General features: G+C 39.4%; 5 protein-coding genes across 10 annotated transcripts in view; 2 read left to right on the top strand and 3 right to left on the bottom strand.

Moving 5' to 3' along the window:
- Nucleotides 1–192: 192 nt before the first annotated feature.
- Nucleotides 193–12907, bottom strand: cped1 (cadherin-like and PC-esterase domain containing 1). 2 transcript variants are annotated; one of them, XM_055231808.1, is made up of 22 exons: nucleotides 12483–12907; nucleotides 11976–12384; nucleotides 8422–8596; nucleotides 7164–7258; nucleotides 7002–7086; nucleotides 6621–6690; nucleotides 6386–6521; nucleotides 6122–6255; nucleotides 5962–6034; nucleotides 5291–5437; nucleotides 5097–5201; nucleotides 4916–5013; nucleotides 4788–4852; nucleotides 4528–4714; nucleotides 4289–4454; nucleotides 2605–2704; nucleotides 2374–2510; nucleotides 2073–2293; nucleotides 1886–1987; nucleotides 1725–1812; nucleotides 1500–1646; nucleotides 193–1418 (listed from the first exon to the last, which is right to left on the bottom strand). In XM_055231808.1, exons 2-22 carry the CDS (start codon nucleotides 12237–12239, stop codon nucleotides 1218–1220), a joined length of 2796 nt encoding a protein of 931 aa, XP_055087783.1. In that variant the 5' UTR covers nucleotides 12240–12384; nucleotides 12483–12907; the 3' UTR covers nucleotides 193–1217. The 2 variants fall into 2 exon arrangements, with proteins under 2 accessions (XP_055087783.1, XP_055087782.1); XM_055231807.1 differs by having other exon boundaries at nucleotides 275–1418; nucleotides 11976–12291; nucleotides 12483–12892.
- A 140-nt stretch (nucleotides 12908–13047) lies between these two features.
- ing3 (inhibitor of growth family, member 3) lies at nucleotides 13048–16524 on the bottom strand. 2 transcript variants are annotated; one of them, XM_033989485.2, is made up of 12 exons: nucleotides 16387–16524; nucleotides 16180–16251; nucleotides 15834–15934; nucleotides 15670–15735; nucleotides 15263–15359; nucleotides 15111–15182; nucleotides 14920–15039; nucleotides 14677–14840; nucleotides 14374–14564; nucleotides 14105–14297; nucleotides 13987–14025; nucleotides 13048–13889 (listed from the first exon to the last, which is right to left on the bottom strand). In XM_033989485.2, exons 1-12 carry the CDS (start codon nucleotides 16412–16414, stop codon nucleotides 13773–13775), a joined length of 1260 nt encoding a protein of 419 aa, XP_033845376.1. In that variant the 5' UTR covers nucleotides 16415–16524; the 3' UTR covers nucleotides 13048–13772. The 2 variants fall into 2 exon arrangements, with proteins under 2 accessions (XP_033845376.1, XP_033845379.1); XM_033989488.2 differs by having other exon boundaries at nucleotides 13056–13889; nucleotides 14923–15039.
- Nucleotides 15389–25362, top strand: part of eps8a (epidermal growth factor receptor pathway substrate 8a) — a 180889-nt gene continuing 170915 nt past the window's right edge. The window contains exon 1 of the mRNA XM_055231788.1: nucleotides 15389–15393. The gene's annotated coding sequence lies outside the window, so the exon portion shown is untranslated. The remainder of the gene's footprint in view (nucleotides 15394–25362) is intronic.
- On the top strand, nucleotides 16955–21580 carry tspan12 (tetraspanin 12). Its single transcript, XM_033989894.2, has 7 exons — nucleotides 16955–17608; nucleotides 18019–18101; nucleotides 18528–18663; nucleotides 19713–19778; nucleotides 20213–20320; nucleotides 20409–20552; nucleotides 20763–21580. The coding sequence occupies exons 1-7, from the start codon at nucleotides 17543–17545 to the stop codon at nucleotides 20979–20981; spliced, it is 822 nt and encodes a 273-aa protein (XP_033845785.1). The 5' UTR covers nucleotides 16955–17542; the 3' UTR covers nucleotides 20982–21580.
- kcnd2 (potassium voltage-gated channel, Shal-related subfamily, member 2) overlaps nucleotides 23385–25362 on the bottom strand; it is a 37541-nt gene continuing 35563 nt past the window's right edge. For 2 of the 4 annotated variants that reach the window (XM_055231790.1, XM_033989816.2), the window contains 3 exons: nucleotides 24845–24940; nucleotides 24540–24778; nucleotides 23385–23762 (listed from right to left, as the gene is read on the bottom strand). In XM_055231790.1, coding sequence (XP_055087765.1) covers nucleotides 23588–23762; nucleotides 24540–24778; nucleotides 24845–24940 — 510 coding nt within the window. In that variant the 3' untranslated portion in view covers nucleotides 23385–23587. Of the gene's footprint in view, nucleotides 23772–24539; nucleotides 24779–24844; nucleotides 24941–25362 lie in introns of all 4 variants that reach the window. The other 2 variants (XM_055231789.1, XM_033989815.2) reach the window with 2 other exon arrangements.

Below are 25362 nucleotides of genomic sequence, written 5' to 3'. Positions count from 1 at the left end.
GAGGCTTATTAAAAGCCTCAATGATGTTTAGACTAGATTAATACAATAATATTGTTTTCACTCTGTTGGAGATATTTTACATTGCAACCTTGCAACCTTTGGGACTAACGTAAAGATACTTAATCTCACAAAAAAGAAGCCATTTATTTTTTATATGTATTTATTACAAAATATTTAAGCAAGTTGAGGTTTATGCATCTGGAATACTGAAGCTTTATTTTTACTACACCTTCATATGATACATTCAATAAAATTATTCAATTTGTGCAGTATTTAAATAGAAGCAAAGCCAAAATATATAGATGTAAGACATTTTACAGTAACATATTACAATTGCATGGTAGCCTTATTATACAGAAATTATGAGGTAAATATAATTTGGCAGTAAATTTAATTTCAGGCTAAACAATGAGCAACATATGTTTAAAAAATAAAAACAAAAAACACTTTTTGGTCCATCATGAGGTGGCAAACATACACTGAAAACACAATAGACTGCTGCAACAAAGAGGAATACAAAGACAAAGAGGAATACGAATGCATCCATTCACACTCACATAATCTTATAAACATGTTTGCCAACAAAGTAAACTTAAGGCTAACCAGAGACACACCAAGCAACAAATGCACACAATAACTAAGGTACAAAGCTCCAAATAAAGGATCGCACTGACACAGAGAAACACTAAAATGCAGCATCTGGATGAATGAAAACAGATATTTTACAGTGAGCATAAACATTAAGGGTCAATGTGCAGCTGATGTGCTATAGTCACACATATGTGCAAAGTAGCTAACATACTTCATTTTACTTTAATTCGAAAAAGTACATAGTACAAAATACAAGAATGTGAAGCATAGTGCACTGTAACAAATCTTACTATTGTGTTAACTGTGTTGGGAAAGGTAACAGGAGGTTATTGAAGAATTTGGTCAATGACCAAGAAAAAATAATACATGCATTTTTTATTGGGAAATATTTATGTTTCACAGTGTCAGTTTGAGTGTGAAATTAGGAAAGTAGGCCATTTCAGTTCTCAGCAGCTCAGTTGGTGGAGTGTCAGATCCACTGATCCAAAGGTTGGCATTTGAATCCCGCTCTCGACAGTGTCTGTGTACACTGGTGTATGAATGTGTGTGTGAAAGGGTGAGTGATTCCTTGATGTAAAGCGCTTTGCATGGCTTGAAGTTGGAAAAGCGCTTTATAAAAATGTTGATCAGGTGTTTGTGTCAGGGCAGAGGCGACTCAGCAGGATCTCAGAGTACACCTGGTTCACTGGTCCTTTCACTTTGTAGGACAAAGATTTTGAGCCATGGCCCCAAGTCACAGCTGTATTTGGGCCAGCTCTGGCAGATCTGGTCCCACTGGCATTTGTTTTTGAGTCAAATGAGGTCTTTGAGGGCACACATTTCTCCACCTGTACAGGAAAATTATGTGTAATAAATGTAATATGTGAAGCATTTTTTATCTAAAAAGATAAAACCTTGGAAGATGATACCTCATGAAAATGACAGGCACATCTTCCCTGTAGAAACTCTTTGTATCGTCCCATTGTGATGCTAAATGTATCAATTACTTCAAAACCATACTTCTTAGCTGTACTAATGAGGTTCTGGTTTTCTATGGAGAGGTCTTGGATCTCTCTCTATAAACAAAAACATCAGATGTAAAACGTTTTCACTTTTCAAAAACAATAGCAGTTATTTAGATCGCAAACTCGCACCAGTTTCAGTGATCTGACCCCATCAACAAGAAGGTGGAATCCCATCCCCAAAGACTTGACAACCACCAGGATGTTGCTTAGGCCCTTTCTGTGTAAACAATAACGCTGGCATCTTCATCCTTCACAAATATTTACATTATATTTGATAAATCTAAGCTCACCTGTTAAGAGCTTCTCTAATCGCTCTCAAATGATTGGAGTTCAACCACTGGACTCCGCCCACAACCAGAACTGTCTGTCTGGAGTTCAACAGCGGTCTGGACCTTCAGGAATGTTCACAGTAGGAATTTAATAACCAATGATTAAATATGTAGCACCATTAATTTGAAGTGTAGTGTTGTTTCGCACCTGTCCAACAGCTTCTCCAGCGAGTCTGTGAATGTGGGTCTTTGATTTGCCTCCAACCAGAATTGAGGATAATATGAGTAGCTGATAAGCGTCTGACCTCCATTTAAGTTACTATAGATCAATGTGTCATGGGCTTTTTCCCAATTCTCCAGACTGGTGTTCACACGCTCCATCAAGAAATACATCATCCCTCGATTTGTAGAATCCCCAATGAACAGCAACTGAGAAGTAAAATATAATATAAGTATACATAAAGACTGAAACAAAGTGAAGATTTGACTTAGTGATCACCTGAGCTCACCTTTCTGTCAGCCATACAGTTCTGCAGCTGAAGACGGTTTATTAATGGGTAATAACAGTTATCAGGCTGCCAGACAATCTCCCTCCAATCACAAGTCCTGTTGTCCAAGCAGCTGAGACAAGGCACCACCCATCGCCCTGAGAAACAGGTTTAAATGTTGTATTATGATCTATTTTATTACTTTCCAAATGGTTTTGCTCTGACTGAAAAGACAACAAAAGTGAGAGTAACCTGGTTTGTCCCCAGAGCTGCAGGGCTGGGGAGGGCTCTGAGACTTGTTAAAAGGCTCCAAACCACAGGGCCGATCGGGCTGAACCAGCAGGCTGCACTCCTGAAACCAGGACAGGTCAGCGAGTGAACAGGTTTACAGTTGACAGGATTATATATGATTTTAGACAGTTTTTATTAGACAAACTAATCCCGTTGCATTGATCACACTCATATTTCTTCCCTGATTTGCAATGGGACCTAGATTTCTTTTTCTTTCATCCCTTCTTTTATTCTTGTGCCTCTATTGGTCAAGAGGCAAAGGTCAAATAAACTCTTCTTGCACAGCAAAGAGGCCCCATGGGAGCCGCCACGTCTGGCCCAGAGTTCAGACGCATTTTCTTCCTCTGGTGCTGCTGCAGGGGTTTCTGCAGGACAGCACCACATTCTGCACAGCCCTGTTGCACATCGCAACAAAGTGCCACAAGAAAACTTAACAGGGATTTTCTTGTTCGTACCTGAGCTCAGTGTACCTGCTCAAACAACTGCCGCTGCGTCACCTGCACACATCAGCGGTGAGGACTAAATGCTCTCACTGCCTTTCATCCTGATGCAATGAGTCTAAAGAGAGCTCAGCGCCACAAAGACGCGCTCCTGTGTAGACTGACGACATCTTCAAGTCAACAAGGGCCAGAGTTTGACAAAAATTTAAAACATTCAAAGACTGGGAATGTAGAAACACAATTGTTATCTTTGGAGCTGTCAGCAATTTAAAATATATATACTTCTTTTAAAATATGACCAAGAGATGCAAATAAATTATGATTGATTTAAAAGAGCAACTAGTCTGTCTTTTAGCTGCAGAGAAAGTCTTCCCAGTTTGACAGTGTGCGAGTGTGTGACATTTCTGTAATAAACTAAGGTTAAATATGTAAATAGCATGAAAGAGACTAAACAAAAGAAGAAGTTTTCAAAATAATTTTTCGATATATTTTGACAATTCAGAAAATTCTGGCCTGCAGTGAAAACACAATGAAAACAACATTCCTTCAGCTCTTCTATATTCAGCACATAAGAAAGTTACTGATTTGAGTTTAGTTATTGTAAGTTTAATAGAAGGTTTTGTAAACAAATACATTCTATGGCGGTAAATGGAGACAAAACTAGAGCGGAACATAATGCAGAGCGGAATATAATGCAATAATCAATGGAGAAACTTGGATTAATCACAAAATATCCCAAAATATGAACAAACAATTGCACATGATATCAGAGCCTGATTTAAAAACAGTTACAATTGTATTTTAATAGCAGATTATGATAGATACTCAACATGTTTGATTTTTAGGTTTTACTGTTTTTTTATTTTGTTTACAGATATACTGCATAACTTTACTAACAATTATAAATTTATTATTAAAATACATTTTGAAAATAGTATTTTTTAAAAAAGAAATGACGTTGCAAATCTTTTTAATACATTGCAATAAAGTCAGTTGCAATCGTGCTGTAAAAAAAAAAATAAATAAAAAAAAAAAAATAAATAAAAAAAATAAATACTCTTGTTATATTTATCTACTATTTTTCATTATTTGCAATAGAAAAGCAAACAAATTTGCATTTCTACCCTAGAGAAGTTGCTCTATAATATGTATATTAAAAACTAATTCATCAACTTTATCCGTCAATCAAACTTTGTCTGAGATACCTGTGTGAAGCTGCACATGACATGATCTCCAAACATCGGCAGACTCGGGCGACTCTCTCTGAACACGTGCAGGGTGTAGATCGCCATGACAACCTCAGATTCCCCTCCATCCGTCACCAGGATACTGATTCTACTTTGACCAAGGCCGATGGGGAGGTTTGCCATGCTTAAGGTATAAAAGCACACACTTTATTTTATAACTATTGGTGAAACTACTTAACTCCTACTATTATTTTTACCTAGGTCCATGGTGCTCGTCAAGGTGAACACGGCAGTTTAAGCTAAGGGGCTCGGGACGAATCCGGACCATTACAGTGTCAAAGGGCACTTCAACGCGGTACTCCTTCACTCGGGGGTCAAACGGAGGGGTCATAGAGAGAGGAGGATCGGTGTAGAGCTGTCTGAGCTGCGGGTCTACACACATGGCTTAGACAGAAAACAGGATTACAATAAATTATAAAAGAATGTGGTCATTAATATAAATAAATTATACCATTACCATTTTCTTTGCTTAAAAAGTGATGTGAGTGCCCAGTGCTGGCTAAAGATAGTTCCTTGACAGTTCTATAAAAAAGCGAAAACAAAAATGAAACTTTTCTTATTTTCATGGACTTATTTCATGCTTACCTGAGGCTGCGGTTATAGTAACAGGCAGTTTTGACAAAGAAGTCATCAACAGTATGAGGATGGACAGAAGAGGGACACAGAGTGGTGTTGGGATATAGCTAAACAGCAGGCATAGGAATATGCTTAATATCGGATGGGACTTTTTAAATATTGTGTTTATTATATTATGACAGTGTTATACCAGCTGAAAAGGTCCAGGTAATTTCATTTGCTGATAGAACTGCAGTAGAAGTAGTTGATGGTCTTCAGAGAGACCCACACCAAGGGTTCTTGTATAACTATCACCCTGACAAAGAACAGGTCAGTATGTATTGCAGAATGATAGTAAAATAGTAAATAAATGAATGGCAGTCAAAGTTAGCAGTTTATGATTACCTCTTTTTTCACAGCATTGGTCACAGAAGATAATAGAGTTGGTGATTTTAACAGAAAGTGAAGCATGTCCTCTAGCATCAGGTCTTTGGTGATCTTCTGATCAAAGGTTTTGTCATTAAGAGCTGAAAATGTCCAGTCAGTGTCAACCTAGAGACAAAGAGGCGTGGACTCAGTGCCCTCTGGTGGTCATTGACTTAAATGAACCCTAAATACCACATCACTCGGGCTAACCTTTGACCTAAGGATGACTGTGGCACAGGTGTGCTGCAGGTGTGTTTGTGAGTCTGTACATGCTGATAAGCTTTAGTTACAGCCGCTTCACTGATCAAACAAGAGCCAACACTGGGCTCTTTATTCATTTTCATTATGCTGGGACATGCCACACAAATTACATAACATGTTCTTCAGTTTGCTTTTAGAAGTCTTATGGTGCTTTATTAGTTAGAATATAATGGCATGGATCACAGACAATATATGCTTCCCATAATAACTGCATTTACTTATACTTATATCCCAAAAAGTTATGTTGTGGTTTTCTTAAACAGCAGAATAAAAGACAAACCATTGGATGTCATGGGTTTTAGCTCAATATTGTGTTAGTTCTACCTGATAAAACATGTTCTTGGGTGCATCATACATTATTTTTATAAGACTGAAAAATGGTCCATTACCTGGATGATGATGGGCGTAAGAGAAGTATTAAAAAGCAGAGTAAACGTGAGCAGTTGGTAACACAGGAGGCACCTACAGAAAAAAATCAGAAAAGGAAATGAGGAAGAAACAGTAGTGCTTTATTTGAACAATGATTTGAAAGATTGTATCCTGTAGTACCTTTTTATTGTTTGGTCTTTCTCATAGGTAGATGCTGCTGCCTGCAACACATCTCCAATAATTCTCTTCATGTGCCCAATCATGTCTTGATAAGAAGCTGGATAGCTCAAAACCTCAGGCCTAAGGTTTTTTAACTGTGACAAGGGCAGAATGTAAATCAAACAGCAGAGGGCAGTAAAGGCTGATTAAAATGGTCAATAAGAAATATTTTTGAAAAGCAAAACAATACAAAAATTCACATATTTAGCAAAAGCAAAAGAGTACCCGATTTGGCTGACCCCTCTCTCCATTGGCTGACAATACAATGATGTCATGCATAAAGACAATCAATGGATCGAATGAGGTGACTAGAATGTAAATGTTAACCACAGCCTGAGGTGATGCTATGGGTTTGGTCAAACTGAAAACAGAAAAATGAATTCCCTTTGTAACATGTAATTGCATCATTCTGGTAGTGGTATGTATTCATATGTAACAATGTAGTGTCGGAGCGGCTCACCTGGTGGCTCCAGTAGACCCTTGGTCCTGGCTAAAAGCACAAGAGTAGAGCCTCATGGGAATTTTAGAACCTATTAAAATATACAAAGAAAGAAAGAAATCTGACTTGTATTATGTTGTAGAGGTATCAAAGGTTAGTGCAATTTAGTTTACAGTATGATATTGATTTTGACTCAATCATCCTAATGAATTTGTATGGCTAATTTTATACTTTTTGACTTAGGACCCAGATATTACTTATATACAACATATAACACACTTAACACATACATCAACTACATTGTTCAAGTGCATTTATATGCACTTTTATTGCAGAGAAGGAGAACAATACAATTTCATAGAGCCAGAAAACCAACATCTCAAATTAATTTTTAAAACTTACCGGTGAGTGCTCGGTGAGTAAACATGTGACACAGCCCACCACCAGCATCAGAAAAAGCCTTAATCATCTGAGGAAGAAGATTCACCTGGAGGCGCCAACAGAGGAGCACTGTGAGGGACACAACATGACGTTGACTAAAATGTGTGAACAGGAGAGTCTTACCCTCTGATGACTCTGGAGCTGAGAGAAAGGGACTCTCCTCAGGCAGCTGGTCTCTGAGGAGCTGAGGCAGAGCAGCAGGCTCACCCCAGTCATACCTGCAACAAAACGTAATGAATTACAAATGTCTCCTTATACACAAATTTAAAAAACAACAACATTAATTTGACTTGTTCATACATTTTTTCTTCATACAAAAATGTGAAACTCTGATTTCATAACATAGTTTGAGTTACGAAAACAGCCCCATGGAGGCGCCATTGTTATGAAATGTGTGCACATGTGGTAGTGATTGTGGAAAAGCAGGAAATGTTCTGGTTGTGTTTTTTGGCCGAGGCACCCTAAAACTATATACAGCTGCAGTTCACATTGCTTCAAAAACACATCTCACTCTATTTTCCCTTTGTAGCTGACCGGAACTCTCCACCCTTAAACTAAACACACACAACTTCCTGTCAGTGATTAGAAACCAAAATAAAGCTCCTGTGGCCTCAGAACTACTCATTTCCACAATATTTCTACAATCCTCTTTAAAGTAACACTGCGTAACTTTCTGGAGGTGGTGCATCACATGGAAATACACATTTAAAACAATACATATGAACATTCTCCCTGGAGATAGAGAGGTTTTATGCCATACTGTGGTATATTACAGCCAAAGGAACAACATGAGATAAGCAGATGAAGGTGCTCCAGCAGGTCAAATAAGAATCAGATTTGGGAAGATATGGTTATGGACACATCGTTTTGTTTGCGTTTTGTTCACAATGATACACCGCCTGGCCCGAAAAAATGTCGGCATCAAAAAAAAAAACCACCCACTCTAATATTTCGTTGGACCGCCTTTAGCCTCACTGTGGCATTGTTTCGATTTCGCTTCTGTAATGTCACAAGATTTATTTGCATTAATTTTTCACCAAGATCTTGCATTGATGATGGCAGAGTCTGACCGCTGCACAAAGCCTTCTCCAGCACATCCCAAAGATTCTCAATGAGGTTAAGGTCTGGACTCTGTGGTGGCCAGTCTATGTGTGAAAATGATGTCTCATGCTCCCTGAACCACTCTTTCTCAATTTGATGATGGAATAACCTGGTCGTTCAGTATATTCAGGTGTCAGTTGACCTCATTCTTTGAGCACAGACTGTTGCTGAACCTAGATCTGACCGACTGTAGGAGGGTCGTACCAGTTTGCTTAGTTAAATCCAGGTGGAGACTCTTTTTTTTGGCCAGGCAGTGTATATAACCATACAGTAATAGTACCTTGTTTTGGTCTGAGTAGGCTACTGGTCTCAGCATATCTGGAGAGCTGGACATCATACCCCATCTGCTGAAGCACTCGCATATACAGCTGGACCTCCGTATCTGTGATGACATGTCGACCCGTCAGTACCAAAACCCTCTGGAGCTGGGCCCCCCGGTCTGATACTTGCTGGACCTGAAGAAGAGCACACATGGTCAGGCTGCAGCTCATCACATAAGAGACTTGAAACATTTGTTGATAATGTCAGAGAGGAATGTATGCTGTCTGCAAACCCTCAAAGTACAAAGATAAAGCTGACTTTAACATGGCTGGGAGTCTAACTACTGGGAGAGAGGAACATAGTGCAACCAGTTAACACAGAGTTAAGTAGTAATAACAGTATGGACAGCCTTTCACAGAGCTGGTGCATTCACTATACCATAGAAATATCTACGTAGTCACAGAACATATTTTAATTATTAGATAATTTGGTGGAAACAGTGCATGTTAATGAACACATGATATATATGCTGTAAACACTGATTGTAGCTATGGGCTGATTTCCATTTGTTGTCCCACATTTGTTCTTACAAACACACTCATTCATACACCAGTGTACTTACACACTGGATGCAAGATGGGTCAAAGTGCAAAGTGTCTTGCCCAAGGACACAACAACTGCATTACAGCCCACTGCCATCCCACTGTGGCACCTGTTATTCCCAACGGTTTTCCAATCCAGTACTAACAAGGCTTCCAAGATCTGACAGGATGGGGTATTCTCAAATTAGTGGGGCAGTCATTTTAAAATGACTTTTTAAACAGGATATTGACAAATACATAGAGTGCCATAATGACCACAACTCAACACAACTGTAACAAGTGACAATATGCTCAAACTGTTGCGTAGTGGTTTATTTTTATTGTTGACATTTTGTAAACACAGATATGTAAGTGGGCCTTGTGTTCTGCCAGCACTCACTTATAAACAGGCCCTGGAAACAGCGAGTCCGACCTGACTTGCACTGGTTTGACTGTCAAATAATACTGCCAAGTAAATATTTGTAAAAAGATAGCAACTGATATAAATAGAAACATATTCAGTGACAAGTAATGTGGGTATAGCAAACGTATAGCAAAATCTGATACAATGTCTATTTTGTAAGAATTACAGGGACTTATAGAGTCTTGTTTGAGTCCTGGTCTAGTCTTTGGTTTTCATTACATGCTAAAATTTTTCGATATTGTGTATATGACATGTTTGCTCCCCTCATCTGTAATGTTTATAAGTGCCTTTTTATTACAAATTAATTTTATATGTGATCTGCTTGTGTGGGTCACAGAAATGCCGGTCTGCTGAGGCTCTCCCTTAGAAATAAAAAAAATGTTTACAAAACTTGTGCCCCATTTGGAACAGGCCAGTGAAAAAAGTCAGTGTGAGTTGAATACTAAGTACAGCAGCATTGTCTGGATTTTATGTGGCTGTGTAACTAACCTGCCTCTGCCCATGATAACAGATCAATTATAATTATATTATAAAATGAATTAGTGTCAGCACTGTGATTAACTGACAATTGTCCAGTTGCTTTGGGTCCAAATGCAGGTCTTCAATGGCTGCAACAGGCTCCACTCAAAATAAAATGACTGAATAAAGTTGTTGAGTGTCTCCATAAATAAAGTGAGTGGATTATTCTTTTTCATTATGAAAACTGACTTGTATAAATACATAAACACTTCAGTGGCCATGAACCCTGGACTTTAAAACACAATCTTAATTTAATGTCCACAAACACTCATTAAGTTAAGTCAGGTTAACATACCACAGCTGCTCAGGCGAGTCTTCATCAGCTCAGAAGACACACGAGACAAGTCACATGACTCAGATGTCTGTGAACTCAACTGTAAAGTCTGCAGACATGATGTAGTCACTGATACGATGTGTATTTAAAGGACACTGGAGGACAATTATTGTCTGGAACATGAGCATTAATAAATAAAGACTGTGCAGTTTTGTGACAGACTATGTGGACCGGATGCTTTGGCCTCATTGTGAACTATATGGATGTGCTTCCTGCTCACTACAGCTCCTCACTGAGCTATTAAAGAGTGACACTTGTCAGCTGTAAAAACACAAGGAGACGTTACATGTCTGTCACCTTAAGAGTTTGCACTTTCATGTTTCTCTGCACCATTTGGTCAGATCTGGGGTTAAAGGCAATTCCTACATTTGTCACAGACACAAGGTGCTGTCTGAACATATAAATAAGAGCCTTTTCACCAGCTCCAGCAATATCATCGATCACTCTTTTTACTTAAACGGACATGTATTTTCTTAAATTAAGCCTAACAGTCAGTGTCTCTACAAAATCTCACTGCTGTGAACATAAACACCAGCTGAATGATTTATAACTTTTTGGAAACAAGAGAGCAGCACAGCTGACCAAAAGACAGCTGATCAATCAAAAAATATATTTAGTTTTGAATTGGTAATTATTATTACAATTTCATTATTGAAACCCAAGGACTGACTATAAAATGAATGCCTGCCTTGGAAATATAGTATAATAATAAGCAGCAAAGAAGGGTCATGCAGAGTGTCGGCTAATGCAATGTTTCAAAATCAGAGGTACACACAGCCTTGGGGTTGGACATTCAATTACCAGGGGGGTACTGATTTTGTGTTAAAAAAGGCTGAATGTATTTGAACTTAAAATGTTTTTTGGCCTACATTTTAAAATCTTGCCTATGTTTTTTTTTTTTTTCCATATTTTGGACATTGTTACACTTAAAACAATAAAAGGTAATAGTTGACCATAAAAACAGATTTATATGCTGCCATTTTAAAGAATCACCATTAGATGAATTAAGGGATGTGAGACAAAGCTAATGGAATACACGAGATTGAAAGGCTGAAAACCACTCAGCTTGGGCTTCTCAACAGTGTGCTACAGAACACACCTCCAAAGGGACAAGACTCAGGTTAAAGCAACATCAATAAATGTGACATTAAGCAAACGGTGTTAGTATTAAATTTAACTCATCCATTAATAATGTGAGTTTGACAGCTGTCAGCCAAGATCAGATACTCTCCTCCTGATTAATATTTGAAATAATATCTATATAGAACAAGCTACTCACAAGCTCAAGTCTGCTAGTAGAAGCAAAGGCATAGGCCCTATATCCCTATAGGCCTTTGTATGTGTCAGGGAGTGAAAACTAAACCTCCAGTCAGCGTCCTTTAAGCCCCCATAATCTAAAAATACTCAACAATGGTCAGAGGAGCAAACCTTGTTACCCAGACTATTATTATTCAGACTATTATTGTTAAATAGATCGTAGATGACACAAGAGGACAGGACAAAAGGGCAGGAGTAGTAGAGTAGTTCACTTAGGGCAATAGTGGCATTGATTTGAAATCAGTGAACAAAATGGAAGTACATTTAAATGTGAATGATTATGGAGGGTCATGTGGGGGAAGTTAGGCTTATTGCCATTTGTGAGTGACAGTCTGGGTCATGACAGGTCGCACCACAGAGAGGCACGTGCAGGAAGGTCTACCCCCTTTACTCCTCACCTGGGCCCGGACAGCTTCCAGAGCGGAGATGAAGCGCTGACTTTCCTCCAAATCCACTTCATCTGAGAGCCGGGAGCCGTGGACACGTGGGCTGGGCTGTTGGTGGACCTGGAGTCGGTTCAGCGCTACATTGAGGGTCTGGTAGAAAAGACAGAGGGCCACTCCGAGCAGCAGCAGCAGTGGGCCGGGGTATAAGCGGCGGCGCAGGAGCATCCCACAGTCCCTCCACAGCAGCCCGCAGACCAAAGCCAGGAGGCACCGCATAGGAGAGGTCTTAAGTTCACATCCTTCTGTTTCATCCCATTCTCACCGTGACCTGTCCGCGGTCACAACAAGTTATAAGTGTAATTTAGCGCCCAAACATGCGTAAAGTTCTCAGGGACAGGCGATACGGGTTACATCCTAAAATCTGGTAGTGAAAACAAAATAACTGTAAGCACACACTGTATCCCAGATGCTTATTCTCTACACCAGCTTTGATAATGTGGGTTAAGGTGGCCATCTCACCTTTTTGCTACACGTTTACACCTCTGCAGCTCATTCCTGCGGAGCGTCCTTTTTTTTCTTCCAAGTTTCCCTCGATTAAAGTCTGTGCAAAAAAAAGAATTTGATGCAAAACTCAGGGAACGTCCGACAATCCGTTATTTTCTAGGAAATATCCAATAAAACCGACGAAAAAGTATTGAAACCTAACAAAACTGTCTCCTCGCGCCTGAAAACCTAACCAGGGACAGGCAGACCATCTGGATTGAGTTAAACTCCGCAAAGAAAAAAAACACTTCAGTCAGATTTCTAGTCCGTCCCTCATCGTTAAAATGGGAAGCAGACTTGAGTGGATATGAGAACTTTAAAAAGACGGAGATGCCCCAGTGAAGTCAGACTTTAGGTGTAGTTTGAGTTCTCCTGACAGAAGTTCTGCTGCTTCTCAGTAGGAGGTCAGCGGCCCCATACCTCACCCCTCCCCAGCTCCAAACACTAGTCTATTTATGGAGAATGGTGTGTGCATGTCTGTGAGAGAGGACAGGAAGTATTCAGGAATTCTTAATTTACACAACTAATAAAGACAGAAAAAGGCTGTTGCAGAAATGAGTATAATTAAACCATGTAGAAAAACAAAAACAAACATACAACTGTTTTTCTCCTCTGGAAGGAATTTTCAGTGCAATAACTCACACTCACAAACATACAACATTCTCAAAAATGTGTTGTGCTGAAATTTCTATTTTAAACCAAATTTAAAACGTCACAATTATCAATTTGACTCTGGAATGGGCACATAGGTTTTTGTACAGGCAATGTTTTCATTTCACTTAATGTAATAAAGTTCAGGTCAAGACAAGAATGTTCTGACCAAGGCGCTTGCCAATGACATTTAACCAACTTTTAGACAATCTGTAAACAACATTTTAGATAAATACTTGCATGAACTTTAACAAAATGGATCTGTGTCTATTTGTGATTAAGAAACGTAGGAAGCAATTACAGACAAATACTAGTCCCAAGTTGGGGGTGAACCTGAAAAACACATTTTTTTTGTTTTGTTTCTGGAACATTTAAAGTTTATTTTCACTAGTAAATATGTTTACTAAGGTCATGTATAGGTTTACTTTTAGTGTAGTGAAACCAGCAGCACAGATGTTTTCCCAAATAACTGAGGTGTACAAGTAGTTTCTTCATGTGGCTGTGATCCGATGCGTGACGGCACAGAAAGTCATTTTAGCAGTTTATATGTAGTCTTTTGACCTCTGACCACGTTGGAGGTTATATTCAAACACAGGGCACGGACAAAGTGTGAAACTATTTGTGACGGCTCCCTCTCCTCTTCATGGCTGCTGTACACTGTGGACAGTACCACTTCCCCTTCGGAGCCTCAGTCAGCCCCACACAGCCATAATGGAACCACTCTATTGGACACTATAAAAGGAACAAGATACACACGCACAAATGAACACTCAAAGATATATTAGGATTAACACAATAAAGATTTGATAAGAACTGAATTGCTACATACATCTGTATTATCACAGCCAACCATTTCTCCATAGGAAACCTGCAGGTGAAAACAGAATTAAATGAATTTGGCAAACTGTTTAATAAGTTCCCACTCCAGCTCCAGTTCATGTACATACCTGGTTACAGATACAATATCTAGGCTCATTGGGGTCATAAGTCCAGTCCACCTGGCTGTTGGCCTCCGCCTCAGGCAGCACTGAGACCTGCTGAGAGAGCTCCTGGGCCAATGCTGATGAAGAGGAACAAGACGAAAGTGACGAAGATGACGACGACGATGATGACTGGTGGTTTGAATTCTTGATGCTGCTTCTGGAAAACAAAAGGAATTTGACATTTGTAGTTGTGAACGTTCTGTAATTATAGATGTGACAGAGATGGGACTTACTTAGATTTGCGCCCCCGTGAATCAGAAGCTGTGGCTGGGGTGAGGGTCTGTGTGAGTGTAGAGGCCAGAGCAGATGACGAGTATCCGCCATTGTCCCGAGACAGAGAGAATTCTCTGCCAAGTTGGAAGTCATTGTTCTTGATTGCTTCATAACTTGCTTTGAGACTAGACGTTCTCCTACCCTCCTTCATCTAAAAATATGTAATATATGTGATTAACCCCTCAGAGTATAGTTGCAGCAATCATTTATATAGTAGTATGTAGAATTACAAAGGAACAGGAATTGATACAAATGTTTTGTACCTGTGCAGTGACATGTACAGCCTGGGCAGCTGCCATAGTGATGGCTCCAGCCCCAGCTCCGGGACCTGCTGGCAGCGAGCTCAAGTTGTAGGAAGTCAACGGCTGAGATGAATTCACACTGTAGACGCTGTTGGTGGTTGAGGACGTGCTGTTGGCACGACAACCTGCATAAATCACAGATCAAAATTAAAAGGTTAAGTAAAATAAATAATACAAAATGGTAAATAAGTCAAGAGTTCGTACCACCCGGTGTATTCTCTTTAGACGCATCTGAAGTGAGAGTGGACAGCAGCACCTCAGACTTGAACTTCTTCTCAGGAACATGTTCTGTCGTGTGATGGGCTGGAGCACTGTATTTTCTCTCTGTTGCAAAACAGATCAGGTCATTATAAAGTCAGCACCGCACTGATTCTTTTAGCCAACACATGACTTACTCTCAGCTGTGGTGTGGGAATGAGCATGGTGGTTGTTCACAGGCTGTGATGGACTGTCCATCTCTAATGATCCTGTGAAAGAAAGACCAATTAATTTGTCTGTCTTTTTAAGTAAGTTGCTTTAAAATGAACTAAGTTAACTGCCAACATACTTCTCTCAAGGATTTCTGTGATGCCAGCATTGTCAGCCTCAAGTTCCATCTTAAACTTAGCCAATTCTTGGTCCAGTTTTCTTAAGTGACGATCCACCTATAGCATAAAGACAATAACAGAAGCTCTTTACTAAGGCATTTTACTGCCATCTAGTGTTCAAATAGTCACATTTCATAAGAAGAGTTTCTGCAATTTGCAGTTGCTGAACGCAAGTGATAAAAAACTAAATATAATATAATATATGTGAATTTAGAACACATCTGGGTTCTTTACTGTAGCTGCAGGGCTATATTTATATTAACATTTCTATAAAATATTACATACACACTATGACTATAAATAAAACTAAACTTGTTGAATGGTAGCAATGCATTGCACAGAAGAATGCAGTTGTTGAAAGACTCACTAGATCATAAATCTGATTGGCCAGTTGGACCTTCTCATCAGCATCCTCCAGAGCTTTGTAATAATCCTGCCAGAGAGAGATGTATTAATAGAAACAGGGGCACAAATATATGACAGACAATATATTATGAATCTGAAGTGTAAATAGTTCTGATGCCTCCCCACCTTCTTAATAACTTCCATCTGCTCTTCTCTCCATTCAGGTTTGTTCTTTTTTGCATTGACAAAGTACTCAATGACTTTCTGCTCGAGCTGATCTGTGGCATCTGTAACATAAATTAATGTAAATGAATACAACCGTGTACCACTTCTTACATGGCTTTGACTGTTGACCTTTACTGCATGTCTAGCTTACTTGTTAAAAAGCAACAAACAGGACAGCTATCGTAATACCAAGAATAAACATTTTATATAATTTAAAGTGGTTCGTGTTTTGTACAGTAACACAAACGCACAGGTCTTCACACTCATTATAAAACACGATTGGGTTAATCAGTGTTGCCGCACATACTTTGAACCTGCAGGTCCATCTCCCTCATTTCCGTAAACCTGTCGCGGAGATCCATGGGAAGCTGCTCGATCACTGCCAAAGAAAAAAAAAGCATTGCTAGCCTTGCTAAGCTAACAGTCACACCAAATACAGCCCTCAAAAACACTTATTTAGATAACATTACGAGATGATACAGCCATCGGGGATCAATTACACGTTTATACTCACTTTCGAGATAGTCTTCGAGGTACAACATTGCTGCAAATGTGTCGTTTTTCAAGTTTAATTTGATTATTTTTCTCTTTCAATATGGCGCCGCCAGCCGCTGTCTTGCTCAGAAAAAAATACACCCAAAAATGAGGTCAGAAAAAGTGACGCAGAGACTGTCGGCCTCGTGATTGGTCGATCCGAGTCTACGCTGCAGCGCGGTGGCGCCAGGGCAGATGCTTCATGGGAGTTGTAGTTTATTTTGAGGAGTAAACTTAATCCCCAAGTAAAATACGTTTATTATGACATTTTTGCATATGTGTTTGTTCCATTAACACTTTAAATGGCTCAAACTTTTCAGATAACAAATAATATCGCCCATGAGATCAAATCTTGCCCATTTTAGGACAATATTATATGGTAATCTACTACAACACATAGGATATATATAGGATTTAAAATCTCCTTTTTATTTTAGTACAACCTGCACAGTGGAAGTTAGGATGCCTATGTAATGATTTCCACTGGAGGACCGGGAGCACTAAGCATATCATTTGACGGGATATCCACATGGACTCTACCAATAGCGCTCTACTGTATCGCCCCCACTAGACTGCCCAGGACTCCAGCAACAACTGCAAGACATTTTAGGAGGCTTGGAATTTAATCTCGCCACAACACGCATTTGATGAGGGCTGTTGATCGTTTGGATTTTTCACAGGATAAAAAATATGATTTAGTTTCCACGCCTATAAGTCTTAACAGCTTGCGAACAACAGGTTGGCTGGATCCACAGTATTTTCAAAGTGGTCACGCGCTGTTACGGTTCCTATGATGACTGATTTGGACATGTCAGCGCCTCTGCCATACCTCCGCAAACAGTCTCCATCATGTCGGCGGGCTAAGGGAAAGTGAGAAATCACGTGTTCTGGATGTTTTCAAAAATTTTTCAAGGACATAGTACGCGTGCGGCAGAAGCGATTCAACGCGTGGATTTACGCACAGCGGAATTCGGCTTTTACGCACCGGGCATGAGGCACCAGAACTATAGCTAATTAACTACTCTGCAGACAACGTCCTCGGCACTTCGTGTTGTCAAATGTGGTGTTATTTGTGTTTCGTGATCATGTTGCCAAGGTAATGAGCCGAGCGGCCGAACACCGGTCGCTGCGCATAGATGGCCCGGCAGGACGCGGTGAGGTGCCTGCGCTGCCTGCTGTACGCGCTTAACCTACTCTTCTGGGTGAGAGCAGTGACAATACAGAATAATTCAAATGCATTGGGAATAAATTAATCACTTATTGATAGCATATAACAAATAGTAAACTACACAATTGACTACACAGGTAAATAGTCTATGAATAAAATGATGCACAACAATTTCATTACACTGAAGCATATTTTCTGATATGTGCTCGTCGTATAGGCTAAACATGTGTAGGCATTGCATGTTGTTCTCAATGATTATTTCATAGATTGGTTATGAGTTAGGCTTTGTGTTCAAAAAGTCAAGTTCATAGTTATTGATACAGTGAAAGTAGGTTGCAGTGTGTTTGTGGGAGCAGGTTTCACATTCTGAGCTGTTATTTGTAGGCAACAGAAACTGATCTGACAGGGTTTATTTTTGTGTGTGTTTATTTTGGTTTCTCCCAGCTCATGTCAGCTTGTGTCCTGGGAGTGGCTGCCTGGATCCGAGACTCCCTCAATACTGTCCTGACCCTCACAGCACACACAAGGTGAGTTTGGAGTCTGGGGCAGTGGCAATAGACCTTAGCTTCGGTCCCACTAAAGGTGCCACCACACTACCAGAAGTGCAGGGACTCCCCTATGCATACTATGAATACTATTTCATAATGGCTCGCTCAATGTTAATCATGAAAATCAAATGAAAATCATGAAAGTTGACAACCGTATATTTGTAATTATATATATTTTACTAAAATGTATGAAATAGCATTACTCCAAAAGGCATAACCTGTAACACCTATATCTGATCATCTTCAATAAAGAAATGCAGGCAAATTTGGTGAAATAAACAGAAATATAAACCCTGCAACATTACATAAAGTCACATAAAGTGTGTGACTATTATGCCATCTTGTCAGTGTAATCTCTCATCTAGCATCTTCCATTATACCATCTGAATAAAAATGTCTTTACAGATTGGAGGAGGCTACAGTTGTCACATATTCAGCTGCAGTGCATCCAGTTGTCATTGCGGTCTGCTGTTTCCTGATTATCGTGGCCATGGTTGGATATTGCGGCACACACAAATGTAACCTGCTGCTTCTATCCTGGGTGAGAACCATTTTACACTATACATGAATAATATATTATACATTCATTAATAAAATAACTTCATTTGATTTAAGGGAAACATGGTAAATGCACTGGCCTATAGCTGAACAGGTTTTACAACAGAGCTCTGTTAGCTGGATCACCTGTGTGTGACCCATTACAGTGGGCAGAGCCAGGATTCAGGTGTCCCCATTGTCTCTCAGAGAAGATAAGTTTGTCCCTGCAGGCAGATGGACACAGCCTGGTGAATGATAGGAAGCCACAAGAAACAGGAAATGCCCCTGCCCCAAAGACACCTGGGAGATCACATCACAATGGGGACAGAAAACTCCACCTATCCTGAACTCAGTCTGAGCTTTTTATTGGCCAAAGGATAAACTCGCAAACCCCTTACCCCCCCCCCCCCCCCCCCCCCCCCCCGCACACACACGAAAGACAAGACATGAATAAGTAATCGTATTCATTTTCACTGCAATGGCTCCATCACAATCCAAGCATAGGCTACTTTTTGTGCTGATCAGAAGCAAGACAATTATCTCTTACTACTGTACTACTGTACATTGTTTGAAAGATTAAAATATTCTTTATCTTTGACTGTCAACGCAAAGAAGACATTTGTTTTACGACGTTTAAAGACAATTGCTTGCCTTTTCAGCTAAAATAAGGAACCCTATCTTCGCACTTCCATCTGGTATATCTGTTTTGGTGTTAAAAGTTCAATCTTCATCTTGATCTTCAATCAGTTTGAAAACTGAAATAGCACAGCTTGGATTGATGAATCTGCCAGTCTGTTTCTGTTTTATGGTTTAGCATATGTTCTAGCATTTGGCACTTTGCTTCCCAAAGTACCACGATAAAGGATCAAATTCTGTGTTTAATTATGTTACCTTGTCAATGATATGATATAATATTTGCAGATATAATTGATAAGGACACTGTTTTGGTACATACTAAGTCTGATGTTCTGCATGCAAAATGAGATTTGGATCATGAAGAAAACAGATATTGTGCTTTGGTCTGTAAAGCCTATATCTTTGTCCATATTTTAGTATTTCTGCAGCCTGTTGGTGATCTTTTGTGTGGAGCTAGCCTGTGCTGTTTGGACTTATGATGAGGTAAGAATATTCAGCTCTGATTTACATTTATACAGCGGTAAATTAAGGATGTCTGCACTGCTTAGACCACACTGAGTTTGAGCAGCAGGACCAGAACAGCTGCAGGCAAACATTCGGCTGCTGATACAAACTGTGCATCTAAAAATATCCAGAAATGTCAGTCATGTCCGGCACACACTGCTTCTCCAGTTACACACATCTATGATCCAGACATGCAACTTCCCAACCAACAGTATTTTTATCCTTGACAAACCCATAAGCATTAGGATTGGACAAATCCTTATCAATGAAGTTCCAATGAGTCATTAAGGCTTATCTCGTCATAGCAGCTGGGTCAGTTGATGTAACTATCTCTGTGACACCTGCAGAGGGACAGAGGGGGGACAGATCAGTGTGAATAGTGTAATCAGTGTCTCACTCTGCCCTCTGTTTAGCCTTTAGTGCAGCGCTCAGACATGATCAGTCTCAAGTCCCGGATGCCAAATTATGGTCTCCAGCGTTACCAGTGGCTCACACACACCTGGAACACCTTCCAGACTGAGGTCAGAAGTCCCTACTGTAAACTATGTAAAATTATGCAAAATCATGTGGCCATGTGACTCATTTATTGCACTTGAACTTTACTTGCAGTATAAATGCTGTGGAGTGATCTACTTCACTGACTGGTTGGAAATGACAGAGATGGAGTGGCCTCCCGACTCCTGTTGCTCCAATCAGTATCCAGGATGTGCTCGACATGCGCATTACCATGACCTCAGTGACCTGCATCAAGAGGTCAGGCTCCGCTCTTCTCATTATTTATGTTCATTTATTCCAGATGTTTGTGCCAGAGTTACTTCCATTTTAACTAGTGCTAGTTTCTTATATTTTATACATATTATCGTGTGTATATTTTCAAAACAGATAAAAACACACTGTGATAGCAAATTTTCATATATTCTGACATGTACCATGAGACTAACATCTGTTTGCTTCATATTTTAGGGCTGCGGTCCAAAGATCTACAGTTTCATTAGGGGCACAAAGCAGCTGCAGGCGTTGCGCTTCTTGGGTGTGTCCATCGGTGTGGCTCAGATCCTGGCCATGGCATTGACTCTCATGCTGCTCTGGGCATTATATTATGGACACAAATGTCCAGTGCCAAACACAGTGGTGGTCGCACCAAATGACCCCACCACAGCTTCAGTCGTAGGGAGTGCCTGATGAATCCCTAATGTTGTGAATAATTTTCCCAGTTTGTCCCCTTGATTCTGCGTAATTGTTACATGAAGGAAATCGACTGTTACAGATGCACACTTGGTTATAAAAATCAACTGCAATTTTTAAATGGATTATGAAGAGTGTTTTTCACTGGATGAGAACCACTTTGGAAACCAAAATGTTTCAATCTACAATCATTTAGATCTCCAGTTATGAGACTGTAAAATTGGAATTTCTGTGAGTCTTGCATTAGAGTACATTACATTGCAACAGTCTGAAATGGGAACTACCTTTTTCATTTTGGTGTACGCAATATCTCAGGTGCAGCTGCACATGCAAATTATTTTTATGAGTCAGGCCTGAATTTTTGGTACAATATTTGTGGATTTTGCATTAGCATGTCTTAATGTAGTTCATATAGTTACTGTCACCTTCTTGACTACTATGTTTATACAATAGAAGCCTGTATGATAAAAACTACTATATTTGCATTTTGCACAATCAATTAGGACTGATGATAACAAATTATCTAACAACATGTTACAATGTTTGTGATAACATTTTTATTGTTGTTTATTTTTCAAACACTGCACTGGACAAATTCATGGAAGTCTCTTTTCAGTAACCTCATTGATTCACATTGTAATTATACAATATAAGAAATTCATTTGTAATCATCTTTCTTCTGCCTACACAACCTACCTGACCAGCCGTCTTGATCTACTCTATTCTAGGCAATGATTAAATCTGCTCGCTGACAATTTGTTGAATTCAACTTACAACCAATCCAAAACAAGGGGCATTGTGAACACAGTACAAACATCTTTGAATAGATTCAGTTCGAAACACACACCAAAGTGTCAAAAATGTCTGCCTCATTTTGGATGTATAATTTGTCGCATAGAACTGGTTTCATTGTGAATATGCTTAAACATGTCTTCAACACACATTTCTCTGAATGTGAGGTTTGGTTGGGCAGGCTGATGCACGCTATTATTTCTTTCTGAACTATGCATGCACTGGGAAATTATCTTGAAGGAAAATATAGGAAATTATATATAAAACACAAATTTACTACACTCAATAACAAGAACATTTAACTAGCAAGATTGTAATTAACAGAACTTTCATTATCAACAATGCAACATTATACTACTCAAAAATATGTTTCTGTATTTATACACCGGACCTGATTCGGCTTTTCAATATACAGTATAAAAGCAGAGATATCATTACAAAAAAAAGGAAAGGAGTGAATTGCATATGTCACGTTAAGGTAAAGAGACAGAAGAATGATGTTGGCGTTGGTGCTTCTTAGTAAAAAACAAAATACCTGCTGCATTATGGGGCTCTGATGGTCATGTCACTAAGATGGTCAAGTATTTGACAATCAAAAATTATTTTAACGAATAGAATGAACATTTCATGCATTTTTAACACAAAATAAACCATGGTCATGTTTGTACAGATAACATTTTGGTCAGGTAGCCTGTATCTGAACACTGGTCCATTCTGGTTCACAAGACTGACAATAGAGAGAAATAGTTTATGTAATTATTTTCTGAATGACTCATGTTATTTTCAAGTAATTTATCTAATTGATGTAAATTCAATTAAAGATGGCTCTAGTAAAACACAATAAGCAGGTTGGAAGATAAGAGGTAATATTTGTTTTGTTCTAAATGACATCAGTTTCATTTCCACCGCTGCTATAATGAGCTACCAAAGCAGCAGCCCACTGTGGTAAACGTAAAACAGAAAAAAAAAGAATATTTACAGTCACACATTCAGTCAGGTCTGCATGCAGAACATCAGCATGAACCACCTCATGCACTCAAGCACACACACTTAAAGCATGCTCTAAAGGTCCTGAGTCCTCCGAGACAAAACAGTAGCATAAGACCATATCATCCAAATACATCTATGCAAGGAGTTTTTTGTATTTCCTTCATCAAAGTCTGTCATTATTTGTCATGAGGTATTAATGCACCTCAGTAATGAAAATAATTCAGTTATGTGCATCTTGACACATTTGGGGAAATCCAAAAACGTCAACCATAATCGCAAGTGTAAACAAGAGTTGTTAACCCACTGAAAGGCTCCTGACCAAATTTGTTGTAAATAAAGATAAATGCTACAGTTAATGTCTGTTTATTAACTCTGTAAGAAGTGTATTATTTTGTTTGATTCTAGGGTGGACCACAAGCACATAATGTAATGACTTAGGCTGAGTGGTGGTGCAAAAACAGAACCTCTTTAAACATTTACAGATGTATTGCAATCAACTATTTCAGTCTCTTCATCAAAATGCTGTGAAGGCCAATTTTGTTCTTTTAAATGCAAACTCATAACATTTATATAGTTTTAACTTTTGCTACAGTTACCTTTCAATTGCATTGATATAAATTCTTCTTCAAGAAAAGTCTGTAAAGGGGTTAACTGAGAATGGGTGCATACAAACTGATGCAATGCCCCAGTAGAGAGCTAAGCAAAAGCTAACCCATCATTTTTCATTGCAAACACTTGAAGCCACGCCCACACAGTCTGTAGCTTTGGGCCATCCGGCTGGGGTCCTTTGTCTGAGGGTACAAGGTGAAGCCCGTAGAGGACTAGAGGGCTGATACCCGGACTATATTTGCATGGGAGTAGTCAGTGGAGCTAGCGGACTCGTCCCCCTCCGGCGTAGTGACCGGGGGCGTGAGAATGCTGATGACTGCGGTGGTGTAGGGCTGCTCACAGTTTAGTGGGACTGTCTCTTCAAACTTGGCATTCAAATTGGAGCGACTGGAGCGACTGGAGAGAGAAGGAAAATGAATATGAAAAAGGACACAAATAATTATTATTTTTACAATACGTATATATTTGGAGGGCAGGGGCCAGTATCACTCTTTGCTTCAATGATCACTAAACCTAACTACTACACCCTCTGACTATTAATGACCTTCATGCATAGAATCCATGGAATAAATCTTAAATAGCCTGAATGACAGCGATCTTTGTGTGTCTTTCAGTTCAATGTGGAGACCTGCTCAGAGGAGTTGAGTTTAACTGTTGTGGGACATTCTCTCTATGTGGAGGAGACAGTTTTCAGAGTCTCAGACCTCCCACAGCTGGACACAGTGGATTCTTTGTCTCTGACTCATCATGGGAATCCTGCATCACATGACCCTGTGTGCCATGTGTTTATGTATACTGTATACTGTCCTGTTGGAGTCTGCAGCTGTTTTGATCAACTTCAAATATGTTTTAAATTAACTATTAAGATTAAAAACAACATAAAATGTAAGTAATCAGTTTGTTAACATTTTTGCATTAGTATTAGCTAGTAGCTTAGAGTTGGCTACACTGCTGACTGGAAAAAACATAATAGAAGGTGTGATTTTGGAGCTAATTGTTAACCGTGCTATATGCAAGTAGTGAACTTGAACATTACATCTATAAGTAACAATTGATATAACAAACTGGACACACTGACCCTCCTCATTGGAATAAGTTCTGATTTGACAACATCTAACAGGAGATTAAATGTAAGTGAATGACGTTGAATGGACAGGTGCATGCCTGTTGGTCAGTGGTCTTTCTCTGATCTGTATGGTGCTGAGCTCCTGGCTGCCCTGTAGACCCACTGACATGTTGGAGTTTGGGACGTTGAAGCTCTTCCTCTTCCTCCGTGCACAGCAGGAGCTCAGGCCGTGAGCCGAAGAGCTGGAGGAGATGGAGGAGGTGCGAGAAATCTGCTTCACCAGAGTCTCCTCCCTGAAGCTGGCCTCGAATGTCTTCTCATCCACAAAGTCATGGTTCTACAGAGAAACACTGTTATTGTAACTGTTATGACTTTGTGTGTTTCAGTGTTTCCTTTTCCTTACTGTGGTTTTCTCAAGACAGTTCAGCAGATGATGGTGATGTTCCTCAAAGTTGGGATTTGTCTTGCACACCAGGGCTTTCCCAGCTTCCTTCGAGGCCTTTAGAGCAAAAATACAAATTAAACAATATTTGAATGTTTCAATGTTAGCTTTTCAATCAAGAGATGCCACCTGACCATATACCAAGCTCTCAATCGCTCATAGTTCAGTGTTTAATGAAAAAACAAACTATTCTAAACATGTAACACTAATAAATGTTTAGCAGTGTAGACAGTATCAAATGAGACTTGAGGCATTCTCTGTTTTTATATATCTACGGTTTGTTGTTGTTGATTTGATTGTCATTCAATATTCAGCTCACCTTCAGATTGCACTGAGCAGGACTAAATGCTTTTATTCCATAGTTACATACAAATGGTGTTGAAATACATTTTGTAAAGACTATAGTTCCACGTAGATTCACATCATTGTTCATGGCACATAACTTTTAACAACATGCATTTTGACTGGTCTCATCGCTC

Source organism: Periophthalmus magnuspinnatus, chromosome 23, assembly GCF_009829125.3.
Source record: "Periophthalmus magnuspinnatus isolate fPerMag1 chromosome 23, fPerMag1.2.pri, whole genome shotgun sequence".
Taxonomy (NCBI): Eukaryota; Metazoa; Chordata; class Actinopteri; order Gobiiformes; family Gobiidae; genus Periophthalmus; species Periophthalmus magnuspinnatus.
The sequence above is the reverse complement of the archived record's forward strand: the minus strand, read 5'-3'. Positions and strand labels throughout refer to the sequence as shown.